This window comes from Camelus dromedarius, chromosome 33 (genome assembly GCF_036321535.1).
Source record: "Camelus dromedarius isolate mCamDro1 chromosome 33, mCamDro1.pat, whole genome shotgun sequence".
NCBI lineage: Eukaryota > Metazoa > Chordata > Mammalia > Artiodactyla > Camelidae > Camelus > Camelus dromedarius.
The window spans coordinates 8,255,949-8,273,325 of NC_087468.1; the positions used below are offsets into that span (position 1 = coordinate 8,255,949).

The 17,377-nt window shown below is 46.9% G+C and overlaps 1 protein-coding gene across 50 annotated transcripts in view; it reads right to left on the reverse strand.

Annotated features, from left to right (window-relative positions):
- Positions 1-847: 847 nt before the first annotated feature.
- Positions 848-17,377, reverse strand: part of MAP4K4 (mitogen-activated protein kinase kinase kinase kinase 4) — a 141,922-nt gene continuing 125,392 nt past the window's right edge. For 29 of the 50 annotated variants that reach the window (XM_064481821.1, XM_064481836.1, XM_064481806.1 and 26 more), the window contains 9 exons: positions 15,932-16,049; positions 15,470-15,640; positions 13,670-13,813; positions 9,776-9,910; positions 7,396-7,496; positions 5,741-5,890; positions 5,036-5,195; positions 4,080-4,219; positions 848-2,428 (listed from right to left, as the gene is read on the reverse strand). In XM_064481821.1, the coding sequence (XP_064337891.1) occupies positions 2,345-2,428; positions 4,080-4,219; positions 5,036-5,195; positions 5,741-5,890; positions 7,396-7,496; positions 9,776-9,910; positions 13,670-13,813; positions 15,470-15,640; positions 15,932-16,049 (1,203 nt within the window). In that variant the 3' untranslated portion in view covers positions 848-2,344. Of the gene's footprint in view, positions 2,429-4,079; positions 4,220-5,035; positions 5,196-5,716; positions 5,891-7,395; positions 7,497-9,775; positions 9,911-13,669; positions 13,814-15,469; positions 15,641-15,931; positions 16,050-17,377 lie in introns of all 50 variants that reach the window. The other 21 variants (XM_064481795.1, XM_064481794.1, XM_064481792.1 and 18 more) reach the window with 1 other exon arrangement.

A 17,377-nucleotide genomic window follows, 5' to 3' on the forward strand; every position in this document is an offset into this window, starting at 1 on the left:
TCCCAGCAGGACGAGCCGTCTGACCTCAGGCAGGGGAGCCGAGTGACGGGTTCCATTACGTTCAACCCCGCCGCCGACAGAGCGCCAGGAAGGGCGGCCACCCCGAGGACCCAGCACCTCCAGCCAAGCACCACTCGCCTGGTCTGTGTCACAGCCTGACGGGCAGACACCGAGCTTCAAATCTATGGACAGTTCAGACCTCACCCTTTCCAGTTCTGCCACGTTGGTATCAGAAGTTGAGTATTTTCACAGAGAGTCTGGCCTATCTCAGAAGTCCCTGCCGAGGGTGCAATGAACTCCCCAACCTTCTCTACGTTAAGTACAAATGAGTAGAAAAGAACTAGCTCTTTCTGCTTGGGACATCAGTGCCACTTCCAAAGTTACACAGACAGGAAAACCATCTCCACCGCCTTCTCCTTCCAAAACGGAGGAGGGCTTTCTCAGCGGGCCCGTCCCCGGGGGTGGGCGCCAGCAACCCACCGCTGCTTCTGCAGCCGTGAGCGGATGTACTTGGCACCAGTTTCTGTGACTGCAAGGAGAGCCTTTGGCAAAAATGCTGACCCAGGAGGATGAGAAAGATGGGTCAAAACGGGCCGAGAGCACTGGGCCAAGCCACGGCCAACAGGTGCAAGGGACTGTTGCGTTTCTGGGGGGGAACCTCCACTTCCGTGTTATAGAAGAAAACCCGCCACGGAGGAGGATTATGCCTAGGAAACCCCACACTCTTGTTCGGCAAACAACATTTCCACCAGAACTCACCGCGAGGAAGGCGGACGGCAGAGCCCGGCTCCACCACCGAGATGGACGCCCTCAGAGGAAACAGATGGACCAGGAGCCGTGAAACCAATTATTTCCCAAGACATTTATTACAAATGTCATGAACATACTCAAAAAGTAAAACTGGTTTAAAAAACAGAGAGAGAACAAGAGAGCAAGGGAGAGAACGAGGAAAGCCAGGGCTCCGATGTCACACCCAAACACAGGGAGATGCTACCTCACGAATGAGCAGTATTAACTACATTCTTAAAATAGTTTTAGTGCATTGCGTTTTTTAGAAAAGGGGAATCTCCCCGCCCCAAGGAAAGGTTCCTGCAACACTGGTGACAGCTTGCGGGGCTGCCCCACATGACTGCCTGTCTGCAAGCCCCGGGCTGGGAACAGTCAGGGCCCCGGGCTGGCAGCCGGGCCGCCCGGCAACCACTGCAGGTGAGCCCGGCGGGAGCTGAGCGCCTGCTCTCAACTCGGAAAGCAGATGCCCGCCGCAGCACGACAAGCCTGAGGGCTGTTTCCCATCTTCAGGGACAATGTCTCTGGTGCCTACTGAGACCTGGGACGAGATTAACAGTCCAACTTCAATTAGATAGTTTTGGTATTAAGATTAAATTAATGTTTTCCTCCCAAAACGTAAAAACAAAACCACCTCTTAATGCATTAAAAACAATGAGGTAGGCAAAAAAAAAAAAAAGTGGTTGAAAAATTTTTTTCCTCCGCAAGTGCAGACTGTGGTGAAACTGCTGCTGCTACACTTCTAGGTTTAAACAGAAATTAAACCTTTGACTGAGGCAGTGCTAATACTGTCACACAACAAGGTTCTGGCCATGACACAAATGCACACCCTTTCTTTTTCCTTTTTTTTTTTTTGTTTTTTTAAAAGAATCATCTGCACGATTTAGGCAAAACTTGGTACACAGAAAAACAACTCAGTTCTTGGCCAAAAAAAAAATTCCCATGAAACAAAATGGGACCCTAACCCGCCCACCCCGCCTCCTAAGCCCCACCCACAAAAAAGTCCTCCTAGTAACTGTGTCTTTCACATTTTATAAATATTAACTTCTTTAACCTGCACCCTCTTCTCTGTCCACATATCATCACATTACAAAAAAGAAATGTCAATTAAATACATTGTTACTGTTACTATATTAGATCTGCTCGCGGCTTCCGCAGACTGCTCCTCAGAGCACCCTGACACCTCCTGTGCCCCCTGCCAACCTCCCACCGGCGTGTTCACGTCTCCACCTGCATCACCCAAGACAGAGTCACCGAGACAAGGAATTCTGGAGCTGAAGGAAAGGCGTTTGCGTTCTGTCTGATGCTCGATCCCAACACTGATAGCACCTAACGGTGAGTCTCAACAGCACCAGCTGCATTGCAGCCTTGATTTATTTTGAAAAGGAAAAGAAGAGAACGGGGAGAAACTGGTAAGAGCAAGTGGGCGGGCGGGAGACCCCCAGGCGGGGTCCGTGCACGCGCCGTCCCGGGCAGCCGGGCAGCTCCGAGCTCCAGTTGCAAGGAATTCCAAGTTCTCCATCTCAAAGACTCCGGTGCAGCCCTCCTCGCCCCGCTGCTACCAGCTCAGAAGAGAGGTCCTGCCCAGCGTCATGAAGTAAACCTGGCTGCTGCCCCCGGACCGGACGGAGGCGAAGAACACCTGCGGGGGGAGAGGAGGCGTCAGCAGCCTGGAAGACCTGCCAGCTCCATGAGCCAGAAACGACCCCCCCCTACCCCCAAGAGCACCCGGGAGGAGGCCCTCTGGTCTGCAAGAAGCCATCGCCGGGGCCAGTCTGCCTCAGCTGGGCCGGCTAGTCAGCCAGACGCCCTCAAATGCTGCGCCTTATGGTGAGAGCGCGAGAGAAAAGGGTCACACTTCTGAAACTGGCTTATCTGGTTCTGCCTCCAATGCTGACACCTTCCGGAAGATGAGCATGTCTGGAAAACTCAGCAGTGGGGAGGGAGGCTTCTCAGCCATCTCACTTTTCTCTTAAAAACTGTAGCTAAGATGTATGAGTTATTTCACATGACTCTATAGTCAAAGTCAGATGATTTACTTCTGTGCCTTTTATTAGTAAAGCTTGATGGACATGACATCGTGGACGATAAAAACATTCAAATGCCTCAAGTTCAAAGAATATTATAGTTATGGCTCCACTGAACATACTTGGGAAAATATAAGCCAAAAAGCTGGCAAAATCCTGGGTTAGGTCTGAGGTGGTATGGATTTTCAAGGTAAGAGGTCTGGGAGAGAGACGTAGGTCAACTGCACTGGCAGACGGGCTACAGGATGGCAGGGGGCTGGGGGCAAAGCGGCTTCTGGGCAGGAGGCCCGGCTGCCAGGGTCCAGGGTTTTACCTTAACCTGACAGGTCAGCCTGAGGTCAGGCTGCTGGATGCTGAATATATCAACGTGAAGCAAAAGGGGGAAATGAGGGACGCTTCCGAGGCTGCAGTGCGCTGCCCCAGGGCGTCAGATACATTTTTACCCAAGTGACAGAAGAGAGAGAAACTGGGCTTAGAAAAGACTGGCTCCACCTTCTCAAAACAGGCCCAGGGTGTCAGCATCCCAGCCAGCTGTCCGCTCCACTCCAGAGCTGGCCGTGGGCGGGAGGGAGCAGGTCCCGGGGAGGACAAGGATATGGTCAGGATGGGAAAACGAAGGTGTTAATTGGGGCTTCGATGCCCTCGGGCCCCACCTGCAGAAGTGCTCTTGCTGCTGCACAGAAATGATTTACACTGTTAGGCGCTGATGCCACGCAGACTAGGGAGTTGTTTCCCTACTCAAAAGGCAGACTAACGCGTGGAGGATTTGAGATACACTGCAGGGGAGAGGAAGCTTTTACCCTGCTACCCAGATCTGCATGAGGGTTCCTTCTGATCACAGAATTACATCCATAAATCGGTAGCTTTAACATTCTCTACCCTAAACCAAATGCAGCCCAGATAGGACACCTAACGGGGAAAAAAAATAAAAATAAAACAAAAAAAAACAGAACAAAACAAACCCCTCCAAAACCCAAACAAAAAAAGAAACCCCACCAAAAAACAAACCAAAAAACCCAAAACAAAAAACTCCCCAAGCAAAAACTCAACATAGGATGGCTTCTGCAGAGTTAAACATCTCCATCCCCTCACAGCAAACACAAAATAAAATATATCCCAACCTCCATAAACAGGTCTAAAAAGTCACTACTAAAAAGTTCCTTGATCAATTTATTCTAATCTTATCAAAACCCCAAAGAAAGTCTTCACCACACTCCACGGGAAATAAACCACCCACCGAAGGCTCGTGTGTAAGGAGGGTGTTACCTTGTCATTGCGCTCACACAAGAACTTCAGCCTCTGAGCCCTTTTATGCATGAACACGCCGTCCAAGTGGCCAGTTTCCACAGACCGGATCTCTATGGCCTTTTCTCCCCAGCCCATTGTCTGGTTGGATCGAATGTATGCTTTTTGAGAGGGGAAAACACATATTGAGAAAGGCAAGGAAACAGCCGTGGACAAGCTGCTTACATCACACACACACTCACACTCACGCACACACATTCTGTCACACATATACACACTCACTCCCCCACCCCCTCCCCCACATGGCTAGCATGTGGGGACTTCTGCTTTTCAGGAGCTCTGCCTGTGCGGCCTGGTGGTCCCCCCTGGGGGTGTGTTCTGAATCGAGTCTGTGAGGCCCCCTGAGGCATTTCATCCTGAGCAGCACCTCCCACCTACAGTTCAGCTCGAGAGTTCTCATCACACCAGTTACGAGGAGGCAGGGATCTCAGGAAAGGCAGGTGGACAGAGCCAGTGACATGACCGCGATAAACCAGACTGGTATGGGGACGTAAACTCGGAGCCAGGAGAGCTCCGGACGTCAGCCTACACTCCCGAGGGGATGGGAAGGTCAGGAGGCTGTGTCCACCGTGGCTCGGCCGCCAGAGCGCAAGACTCACTGGTCTCTCCGCTTCCCTCCCCTCCCACAGCTCAGTCACCCACTGCCTCCGTCCCACCTTCCCCGGATGGCTCTTAAGGGTTCAATGAAGGATTGAGTATGACAGAGTTTTTAAAAATAATCACTTAGGTTGTGTTCTAGCATAAGACCACCACGTGTCTCATGGTCTACCATCTAACCTTCCACCGTCTACTGCCAACTGCTCTGTTAACTGCCCCAAAGGTCTGAACAACACATAAAATCAGCATCAAAAATATATGCATTTTCAGGGAAGGCTCCATTTTTACAATCGCTGCCTTCTCCCCCGAGGGCGACGTACCCACGGACGTGGGCATCTCGCCCCACTGTAGGACCACGTCCTTGGTGATCCTCCCGTAGGTGTTCACGTACACCCCCTCGTCCTCGTAGCACACCAGGAGCTCCATGCCGTCCGTGTTGGGGAGGATGATGATCGCGTGGGGTTTGATGCTGCACTGGATCTGGAGGAGGGGACAGAGCACAGAGGAGCATGTTTGTGGCTGTTTCTGTCCCGGCAGGAGTGCTCAATACGACTGCCCCGGGGAAGGCGCAGGTCACAGTCCTGGGGACAGTACAGCCACTGGGTAACATTTTGGAAAAACCATGCGATGCATATACAGCTTTTACAGGTCATATACTCTGCTCGTCCACATTTTCTGAGGCCCCTGGTACATATCTGGATTGTGGACTCCATTTAAGGAACTATGTTCCTCAAACCACTCCCAACCCCTAGATGTCCTGACCTGCCAGCAGCTGCCCCCAGCCAACCCATGTTAGTCAAGCCGGGCTCAGAGGTCCTCGGGAGGCCCTCAGAGCAGGAGAGCGGCTCTCCACGCGTCTCCGAGCACAGAGCGGGTGGGCGTGGCATGGCACCCACACACTCACCCCCACACCACAAGGTAAGCAAGGGGTCCCTGCTCGTGTTAGTTCACTAAGCAGAGTAAAGGGAGAAGTCAAAACAAAATGAAGCCAGTCAACCAACCATAGAGTGTGGGTTCTTTCTTACGTGTGTTGGTAGATAAATGTCATAGACAGATCCCGAGTCCACATCCACAGCATGGAACCCTGCACAGGACCCGTAGATCACTTTCAGCCTCTGGCCTTCCTCCACAGTGAGATCCACCAGCAATGGCTTATGCACCAGCTCTCCGAACGACTACAGAGGAAGCGAGAGGGCAGCGGTGAGAGGCGCAGGGTGCACGCCGAGGGCTCAAGGCACCCAGTTGCTCACTGTGGACCCAAGCCAGCAAACAGCCATAAGCAGATTTACTCTATGACCTAAGTCTTTTATTCGTTTTTGTCTGTTAGCCAGCATCTGGAAGGTACTTTTTCCCAGTACATGTCCCCAGTCCCCACTGAGCCCAAGAACTCTGCTCTGTCCTTTACTACTCTGCTGTTTGTCCCGGTGAGGAAGACATCTAATATGAAATAATCAGGACTTCCTACCATACGCTACCCAACTAATCTAACGCGGACAATGGAGAGAGAGGTTGATGCAGGAGTCTCACATGGAGAACCGTGTTGGTGTGGCTGTCACAGTCACACTGAGCCCCTCACACCCCCCACTTCAGCTTCCCCACTGGAGTGCAAGTGGTGACGAGACGCTATGATGTGCTGGATGGCTTGCAACACACTGGGCGGCCTCAGCTCTTCATTCATGTCAGCATCTGCAGCTCGTAAGGCAGGTCTGAATAAAGGAGCTATAAAGGCGGCTAGCACAGTGCCTGGTGCATCAGGGCTGTTCAGACCGGGTCTCAGAAGAGAACCGTAACTTTACAATCAATCACTTCTGGTCAATAACACGTGGCTTTACTTTTTAAGCAAATATGATAACCTTGTTTATCCTGCTTAACTGGGGACTCAAGCAATAAGCAATCTAAATACACCGATTTTCCAAACAATTGAAGCCTACTCTTAATAAAATATGTTAAAACTATTTTTGAAAATAAGTAAATAGAATCATTTTGGATAACAAATTCTTAATGTCTTGCCCTGCACTAAAACAGTCCTGGGGGCAGTGCTTAAGATTTTGTGTCTAATACCAGAAATGATGTTATTAAGTGATTTATAATATCTGATATCACAGTCGTATCATTTTTAATCAATTTTATAAGTTTGCATCTAGTGCAAATGCTAGAATTATACAAAAGAAATATTAAAAGCAATCACATAAAATAATACCTAATATTTTTCTACAGTATTTTTCTTCAAACAAAAATGGTAATTTACATATTTTTAATACTTTTCCTATTTGATGTAATGTATACTCTTTGGGCCATGAAGAATTTCTGTCATTTTATTTTTACTTAATACTGCATTGAATAGAGAGAGAGAGAGACACCTTAAAGCTGCCTATTGTTGGATAATTATCAAAAACCTCGGTTAGAAGGTCACGGTCTGCTTTCTAAACGGAGGTGGTGCTACTCTGTCTCCTGTTACCACACTGGCGCACGGAGCAAGGTGTCTGCTCCCCTGCTCACACCCCAAGGACCCCGAAAGCAGACAGGTCGACTTACTCCATTAGAAGTGGTCTCTCTCGTGATGAAGTGATACACTAATAAATGATCAGTTTTAACCGTTCAGGGTTTTTAAACTTATTCCCAGCCCTCGGGCACCGTGTGTGTGGCTGACGCTACTTTTCAGAGCATGTGATGGCGTTACCTTAAAGGCCATAAATTTGTGGTATGGCTTGGGTGCCCATGCATACACTTCCACAGAACTCTTCAGAGCAATTACCAGAAACTTGATTCTTTCGTATTTTACTGAAATAACAAATAAGAGAAGCACGGGTCAGTATCAACGTGGAACCCCAAATTCCTTTTGCTGTCTTCTGCGAACGTTATGAATACACCTTCTGTTGAGTCATCCAAACCGACACGAGAGAAATGGCAGGAGAGACCAAGCCTCAGAGCCCCCCTCTTCCAGTTCGGTAACTAATGCACAGCTCGGGCTGCTCCCACCTTCCTGGACGCTGCACTGGACTCGGCACCAGCGCTCTGTTACTGCCAACGAGCACTTCCACTCCTGCTCCTGGTCTCCTTGGACTGAAAGTATTTAATAACAAGGACGGCGCCGGGCACCCCACCCTGCAGGCTCAAGGGCTCAGTGTTACTTCAAAAGGTGACGATGTGGTCAGTCAGCCAAGAGCTTTGCTCCTCAGTCACAGGAAGGTCGAATCTCCCGTGTGGCTTCTCCTGAGTCCTCCGTGGGGCTTACAGACGGAGAACACAGAAGGCTACAACAAAATACTCATCAGCTGAGTATGGATTCTGCGCACAAGACCAATTACTCTTCAAACCACCTGCTGACCAAGACAGAGAGTAGTGGTCGCTGGGGCTCCACCTAACGCTCTGTACCAGGGAGCAGCAGTGAGGACAACCTCTCTGAACTTTCTGTGTAGATGAAGAGGCCCCCTCCACCCGGCTGTGTCAGCTCTCTGACAGGTGGCGACTCTGCTTAAAACCAAGGCCTCCGCCGGGCCTGGCCACACCTGACTCACTGACTGTCAGACCATCGGCTTCTTCGCACGCTCCCTAAATCACAGTGTGGCTTGATTCTCCCTTTGACCATGAGACATGGCCACTGACTTGGCACCTCTCCTTGTTAAACTCCATATATTGTCACTACTCAAGTAAATCCCATGAATGTTACGACATAAAAGATTATGAGAGGTCGTCTAAACCAGTGCTGACAGAATTTTCTGTGATCATGGGAAGGTTTTGTATCAACCCTACTAATATGACGGCCACTAGTTGCACAGCACTACTGGGCACCTGGAATGTACCAGTGCCACTAAGGAGCTAAATTTTAAAGTTTATCTCCTGTTAATTAATTTTAATATAAATTTAAATAGCAGCCCCCCCCCCATTCTTGATGGCAACCACACTGCACAGCACAGGACTTGATAAACTGAATATAGTTTCCTAAAAGTATGAAGAGAACAAATGAAGGCTTGTGAGTCATTCTATAGGAATGACCGGCCTGAGTGAGGCCGGACGTGCTGTCCCGGGGAAAACCCCGGTTGAGTCTAACACAGCTGCCCCAAACTTCCCGGTAGGATAATCTTCTCACGGACACTTCAGCTGTCATGAGCCACCTCATTACACTGAGCCTTAGGTGATTTTAGTTACATCTTAACAAATAAATAGATAATTCACATAAACACAATACAGAAGCCCCTAATCCCAAATCTAGACCGAGCATGATAGCACCACTCAGAACCGACCCGATGGAGGTGAGGCACCTGCACGCATCACTAACTACACGACAGGAAGACACCGCCGGGGGTGGTCCCAGCCCTGGAGGCGGAGGGGCTGACCACAGCACCCACTCTCACAGACAGAACAAGAAAACGCGCGGCAGAAGCCGACATCCCAGACACCCCTCCTGTCCCGCAGTCTCAGGCGCATAGAGACCACCTGCCCGTCTTCTCAGCCTCCCACGTCAAATTCAACTAGAATACGTCATCTCATCCATAAAACTTTAATTTGGCTAAGCTCCATTGTTTCCCCTTTATTTCCAACGTTAGTATCAGTATTTTTATTTTTCTCCCCAACACAAAAAAATTTATTTTGGTTTTTGTTCTTGTGAGATCTCATTTTATAAGAATGAAACGCCGGCCGGCCAGCGAGGTTCATTACTAGTGGCGAGCACAGCTCCACACGCGCACCTGACTCACAGCAAGGCCTGGCTCCTCGGGCAAATGCTCACTCGTCCATCAGTGACCGCTGGGACCCACAGCCCACTAAGGGAGAACAGGCCTGGGTACAGAGGACTCCAGGCCGGCTGGCTTTCCTTAAAGAGGTCCCCTGGAACCACATCTCACCAGGTGGGCTGAGCAGGGAGCCTGGCCAAGGACGGCAGGTGTGGACTGTGTTACGATCAAAGGTGCATTTTAAGTCTCACTGAGACACGGGATTAGAAGGTGCCTCTGAAATGAGCCACACATATTAGGAACAAGTTTATGACTAAAACACATTTTAAATGGGCAATTAATTAAATCCTGGAAAAACAAAACCCTTATGATCGTCTTGGAACTTACCAACTTTATAGTGCACACATCCTTCCAAATCCCCTACGGTTGTCCAGCCCTGCTTCTTCTCGACTTCCGGGTCGTTGTGAAGTATTTTATTTCTTAACCAGGACAAATAGTAGACACGCAACTTATCCTTTTTGCCTAGCAAAACAAACATAAGTGCTTTACGGCACGTTCAAAAGTAGATGTCATCACTCACAGTAACAGTAACTGAAAGAAATGTCAATGAACAGTAAACACGCCCCAAGGGAACCATTCTGTACCAGTTTCATCACAAGCTCAATCCGAGCTATTCAGGAGGACTTTGGAAAACCTGCAGAACTGTCACTGGTACAGGCCTGAGTTAGAAGAAAAGGTTTCAAAAGAATAAGCAGCTCACACTTGTGCAGACGGACAATAATAAACCACAGGGTAACACAGACACTGCACAGCAAGGCAACCAGCAGAACTTATTAAGATGCTTTTGTATATATTATGTCATCTGATTCTCAAAAAACCCTCTAGAGTAACTTATTTCCCATATGACAGCACAAGAGGGTTACGCAAATCAACCAACGCAGGGACCTAGATCCAGCAAAAAGCAAGCCATGAGCTGGAGACGGGCAGGACTTCCAGAGCTAATGGAAGACCAACATCCAGAACATGAAAGGAGTGCCTACGAGTCAATGAGAAGAGAGATGACCTAACAGAAAAACTGAGCAAGCAACCGGAGCAGGCAAAAGAAGTTACAGCACAGACTCGTAATTACAGAGGTACCTGCTCAATGGTGAATGCATATTAAAACCATACTGAGATACAATTTCATACAATTCATACAATTTCAGATATACATCAAGGTGTTAACATTATCAGTGTCTAGAATTAAACAGAGTGATAATACTGAAAGTAGGGAAGTGTGCAGTAACTAGAAACTTCAGAAACTAATGTAAACTGTCGGGACCACCTTGAAAAGCCTGACATTTTGTCTATTAAAGCAGGATGTACGTACACCCTACTTAAGATCCAGCAATTTCTGCCCCATATATAAACATCTATGAGCAACAACAACAAAATGATTTGAGCAAAAGAAGTGCCCGTCAGCAAGCTGAAGGAGAAAAATCATACGATCATAGCAATAGATGCAAAAAAAGAACCTGACAACGCCCAACACACATTTCATGATAAAAACTCTCAGCAAACAGGAATAGAGGAGAACTGGCTCAATTTGATTAAAAAAAAAAATCTACAAAAGAACTTACAGCCAATATCATACCTAATGGCGAGAAAACAGACACTTTCCCCCTGAGACTGGAAACAAGGGACAAATGTTCCCTGCCCCCACTCCTTCTAAACGTCACACTGGATGTCCCAGCTAATGCAGTAAGAAAAGGAAATAAAAGGTATGCAGATTGCAAAGGAAGAAATAAAACTATCTTTGTTTGCAGAAAACATAATTGTCTAGGTAGAGGATGCCACAAAGAATTGGCAAAAAAAAAAAAAAATTCCTGGAACTAGTAAGGGATTATAGCAAGGCTGCAAGACACAGGTTAATATACAAACGTCCATCGCTTTTCTACATACTTGCAAAAAGCAACTGGGGATTTGAAATTAAAAATGAAGCACCATCCACAGCAGCACTAAAAAAATTAAAATGGTGTAATTATTAACAAAATAGGCCTATACAAAATCTCTATGAGGAAAACTACAAAACTCTGAACAAAGAAATCAAAGGAGATCTAAGTAGACATTCAATGGTCACGGATAAGACTTGACACTGTGAAGAAGGCAGTTCTGGCCAACGTGACAGATTCAATGCAATCTCAACCAAAACCCTAGCAAGTTATTTTGTGCCCACCGAAAAACTCATTCTCAAATTTATGTGGAATGGCAAAAGAGCCAGAAGGGCAACACAATATTAAAAAAGAACAAATTTGGAGGACTGATGCCATCCAACTTCAAGATCTGCTATAAAGTAATCAAGATAGTGTGGTATCAGCAAAAGAACTGACAGATGTGTCAATGTAACAAAACAGAGAATCCAGAAACAGACCCACACAAATGTAACAAACTAGTCTTTGACAAAAAAAAAAAGGTAATTCAAAGGAGAAAGGATAGCCTTTTCAACAAACATTGCTAGAACTGGAGATCCACATGCAAAAGAAAATGAATTTATACAGACTTTGAAACTCACAAAAAAATCAACTCAAAATGCATTAAAGACCTAAAGATGAAATGCAAAGCTATAAAGCCTCTAACAGGAGAAAATCTAGATACAATCTCCTTGGATTTGGCAATGACTTTTTAGACATAACACCAAAAGCATGACCCATGAGAGAAAACTGGTAAGTCTGACGTCATTAAAATTAAACACATCTATTCTGCAAAAGCCACTGCAAATTTATTTTTCGTCTGATTTTAAAACCCATTTTTCATCTAACTACTATATATAAAAATAGATTAAAAAATTTCTACTGTATAGCACAGGGAACTGTATTCAGTATCTTATAATAACCTTCAGTGAAAAAGAATCTAAAAACAAATGTGTGTGTGTGTGTACAACTGGGATGTTATATTGTACACCAGAAACTGACACATTATAACTATATGTCAATTAAAAAAAATTTTTAAATGATCAATTAAAAAAAACTACTTTTCATCAACACTCAAGTTTTAAATGGTTGTCTTCTTATTTAAGTATGAGACAGATGGTGAAATTTTTGCATTTCAACAAACATCTTTACTTAAACCCAAAGCCTATCAGAAGACTAAAATAACTGCAAAAAATGTTACATATAAATAAATATGTAAGTTTGCATTAGCAGATAATTAAATCAAATCACTGCTGGTTATTGTAAGACGAGCCTTACAATTCTGCACACTCTCTGACCCCAGCAGTAATACAGATAGATTATTAGGAAAGTATGGTCTTATGCAACACGGATACATATGCCCAATGGTTAAGTGAGCTACAAAGATACTAGTGAAAAATGTTTCCATGAGAGGGAAAAAAAAAAGAATAAACGCAAAGACTTTCAACATAAGATGAGTACATTTTAGTATATCTATGCAGAGAAACATCCTGCAGCCACGCAGAATGGGTCTCGGGAAGGAATGTTAGTGACACGGGGACAACAGCCTACAAGGCTGGACAAACAAGAATGGACGAGACACACATAACCCCAGGACGGGGTGTCACCAGGGTGAGCAGACCCCAAGTGTATGCACAACAGCGACCCTAATGTCTGTTTCACAATCTCGTCAGTACACGGGGGCCCACTACTATCTCATTATCATTCTCTGCAGGTTCTCTGAAATATTGCATAACCATTTTTGTGCAGATTTCCCCCCTAAGTGTGTACTTTGAGTGTGCATATGCTTCAAAGATTGGAAGTTAAAAGCTGAAGTTAATAGATATTATTTTTGGACGATTTTACTATTTATTTCTCCCATTTGCTTTTCTGCAATAGTTGCTTACTTTCTATAATGAACAAATATTATAGAATTTATACTAAGAAAAATGTTCTTTCTAAAAACAGAGAGTAAGTGTTGAATGACATCAAAAAAAAAAAAAAAAAAAAGAGGTCTAACAGGATCCTTTTACCATCAATGGCAAAGAACACTTCTTTTGCACGAAAGAGTCCTGTGGAAGGGGACGGACATCCAGACGTTGAACCCCACAGGCCGCTGAGGGCGGGAAGTGGGGGGCAGGGGCAACAGGGAGTGGGAAGTGCGGGCTTCTGAGCTAGCTCGGCGGAGCTCCGGTCAAGTGTGGAGATGCGGCCCGTCCCGTTACTGTAAAATCACGCCACAGCTCGGTCTCATTTAGCTCTTACTTCACAAACTGAACTCACTCAAGTTCCGCGTGGGGAAGGACTCTGTTTTTAAGCAGTGCCGCAAGCCTGCTTTCCCAAACACACTCACCAGATATTGTCACCAAGACATTCAAGCCTTCCAGGACGTCCATCTGTTGAAATCGTCTTCTGTTAATCAGAGGATACACCTTCCCTTGGCCACTTCTGTCCAGCAGCATCAGGCCACTCTCTGTACCCACCAACAAATTCACTCCTATTTCAAGGACACAGAAAAGCCACAATTTGATGCTGTGCTTGGCAAACAGGCTGGCTACGTAGAAAGGGTATCATGACCTATCTGGAAATGAGACATCCTTGTGAACCTGCCCCACCTGCTCTTCCACCAAAGCACAGGGGCTATCCACCCAGAGTTACTCTAACAAGACAGTTTTAGATGTGAACATACTATGTCATTCTGTACAGCTTCAGAAAATACGATGGAAGCCTCTGGAATTTGGGGGAAAAGGTAAAAACCTGAGTATTTATTACCCATCTGTAGTGAGCTTTAACATAAAAGTATATATACATAACTCCCAAAACATGATCAGCATCCCAAAACACGTACAGCCTGAGGAAGAAGGTTAATAAACCACGTGGCTTCTTCCATTGCTTGTAGCTGAGATCTTAGAATGCACCATACAGACGAGCCTGCCCAAAGAACATTTCACTGCGATGTCCACTGTTAGGCAATGGCCACAGGTGGCTACTGAGCATGTAAAACGTGGCCAGTGCAGCTAGGCATCTGAAATTTCTATTGTAGTTCACTGAAATGTGAACAGCCCCATGAGGCCAGAGGCAACCATGACAGCCAGTGCGGCTACGGACGACACTGACGTTTTGCTGACTAGGTGACGCCGTGCCTTTGAATCAGCACTCGTGGGACCTTCCACTTTAGGTCTTCCAGCAAGCCATTATATTTTTACAAAAAAAAGAAGCTCTCTTTAACAGAAACATCATGCACATCGGCTATCGACTTCATTCTACGAAAAAAGCTGTCCAACTTAAAAATTGGCTATCATCATCAAAAAAAAAAAAACAAACGCTTAAGCGACGCTCCATTCATTTTCATATAATTTTACTTTTGAAGTTGGCCTGTAACTAACTCCCTATCAATGTAGGATTTATTTGGACATTATTTTAGTGTTTCCCCCCAACATACGTAGGTCGGGTCATTCTAAATAGCTTAGAAAAGAAAGGACAGAACACTGACAGAGGTGTAGCTGAAGGGCCCGCCCAAAGCCGCAGTTCATGTAACACGTCAGTATTTTTCTGGTCACTCTTCAATACTGAGAAACTGAAAAAGTCTGTATCAACTATCCAATGTGTAATAACTACCCAAAATACGAGTCTTGCAAAATCTACTATTTGTCGTTTCCAAAAATAAACAGCATTCAAACATCAATCAAGATTTTACAGTAAGAATGAGTAAAGATTCAGAAGAGCTGGAAAACCCTCTTCGTATACACAGAAATTGCCAGTGTTTTGGCTTACATCTCGCTCACGTCTTACCCTCTAATTCTCATTATATATTTCTAAAAACTGTGTCATTCTGTGAAGGAAAGCAATTCAACAAATCTCCTCATTCTCCCTGTAAATGTGGACCACATCAAAGGCCTTCCTCCTCCTTTCGCACTTCCTCTGCGCATGAAAGGATGGAGACAAGTCATTCTCTCCAACGCCTAACAGCTGAAGCAAGGGCGGGCCCGGGTGCGTGCCTGCCCGATGCCATGGGGGGCGGGGCAGGGGACCTTCCAGCACACCCGCAGCAACGCTTCCCCACCCCCCGACTGTCCAGAACCGTACATCTCTAGAGGCCAGTCCACCCTTTAGAACAACAACGGAAGGGTCAGGGCAGTAGGAAGGTACCTACCCCACAGGGCAGCACAGAGAATCTCGGAGTTAAATCTCTTCTTGTACTTGCGGATCTCCGGGGTGTCGCTCTGTGGCCTAGTGTTGGTGGGGTTCACATTGACCACTGAGCCCTTCCGGGTAGGATCTTGCCTTATGGCCTCTGGTCTCATTCCATCACAGGAAAATCCCACTGAAACACACCACACCTGGAATGACGCTCTGTCCACGCGGGCAGCGGGCAGCTCCCTCCCCTACCACGCCTAAGTAAATATTCACGTCATAACCAACTGCCAAGGAAAAGAGATTTGTAAGAAATGCACATGGAAAAAGGAAAGCGACTGTGTAGCTCACTGCAGAGAAGGCAATGTAAGCGGGGTGGGGGTCTGGTCCTGAGTCTGCACCCGTGGACCACCACCGTGCGCACCTAAGCCGCTGGCAAGTGGTGCGCGGTGCCCCAGCTGCGTGTGGCGACCTTACTTACCCACAGAGGTCACTGTAGTCCCACTCGATGGAGAAATCTGTAGTAATCTGGGGTCTATAAAAGGTGTAAAGGAGGAGGAAGATTTGTGTTTCTGGAGTGTGCTACTAGCGGACTGAGTCTGCAATGTAAATTTCAGTTGTATTAATACAATGACAGCAAAAGGACGAACACAAAACCACCCACTTCTGCACCGCTCTGCTTCCTGGTACAGAGCCCCACCCCGCAACCCCCCGCAACGCTCTGCAGGTGCCCCTGCGTGTGCACATCACACCACCAACACAGGCCATTTAACCGGGACCACAGAGAGCGCCACCCCTTTCAGAAATATACTGCTGCTCTCAGACGGAATGTGCACGCCACCACCCAAATCTCTACTCCACACTCCTCAGCTGTTTAGTAAATACTTATAATGAAAACTGCTAAAGGAGGTTTGAAATGTCTTGACCTCAATTCACCAATTTCTGAGTTTACTCTCCTGCCCCCTAAAAGTCCAATTAATCTATGTTGGAATACTGGCAAATCTGAATTTTATATAGTTTAATTTTAAAGTGAGCCCCCTGACAGAAAGCTACAGAAGCTTTGGCCACTGTCGCTTCGGGTGCGTCACCATTAAATCCATAGCAAACGGGCTCAGTGGTGACAAGGGCAGATACAGAGTAAGGCTAATCCTTTTGCTCTTCTAGGAACAGGAGTATTTTGGTTAATAATGTAACTTAAGACCCACCCCCCCAAAAAAACCCCCACAAAGAAAGTGAAACAAATTGTTAAGTGGAAATGTAATGACAATTAAAAACAAAACAAACAGGAAAATAAACTTGCCAGTTTAGTGAGTTAGAGGTTATTGTAAATACTGTACATCAGAGCAAAACGGAGCCAAGTGTAAACATGAGGAAGGTGAGTGTGGGTGGGACCTGTCACTGGAGGAGAAAGCACACACCTGACCAGGTGCTTCTGTCCTGGACCGTGTCACCCCCCGGGGCAGCCTCCCCACACCCCTCCGAGATCCCTCCTCCTAGCCCACCTGGGAGCGGGCTTCCCACCCGGGGCCCGCAGCCTGAGGCCCCTCCAGCCGACAGAGGCCAACCTGATGCCTGAGCCTGCCCTGGACGCAGGTGATTCGCGCCTGCTCCTCGCAGGAAGAGGAGTATTCTGATTCTTTCTAACGAGGGAGCCAGAACAGGAGCTGGTGGGCAGGCAGCAGCTCAGCGTCTACGCTGACGGGTGGAAGCGGCATGCCCCCGGTAGCCGCCCCCCTCCAACCGTTAGACAAATGCATTTAAACCAAATCTCCCAGGAAATCAGATCACTTGTTTAATTAAGGACAGGGTGCTCACAGTGGACTGTCACTGCACTTGGGGCAAAACCCTGTCCCCCCAACCAGCACCCAGACTGAGACCAGAGCCAAGCCTTCAAACATATACACGGATTTCCCACGCAAAATCTGAA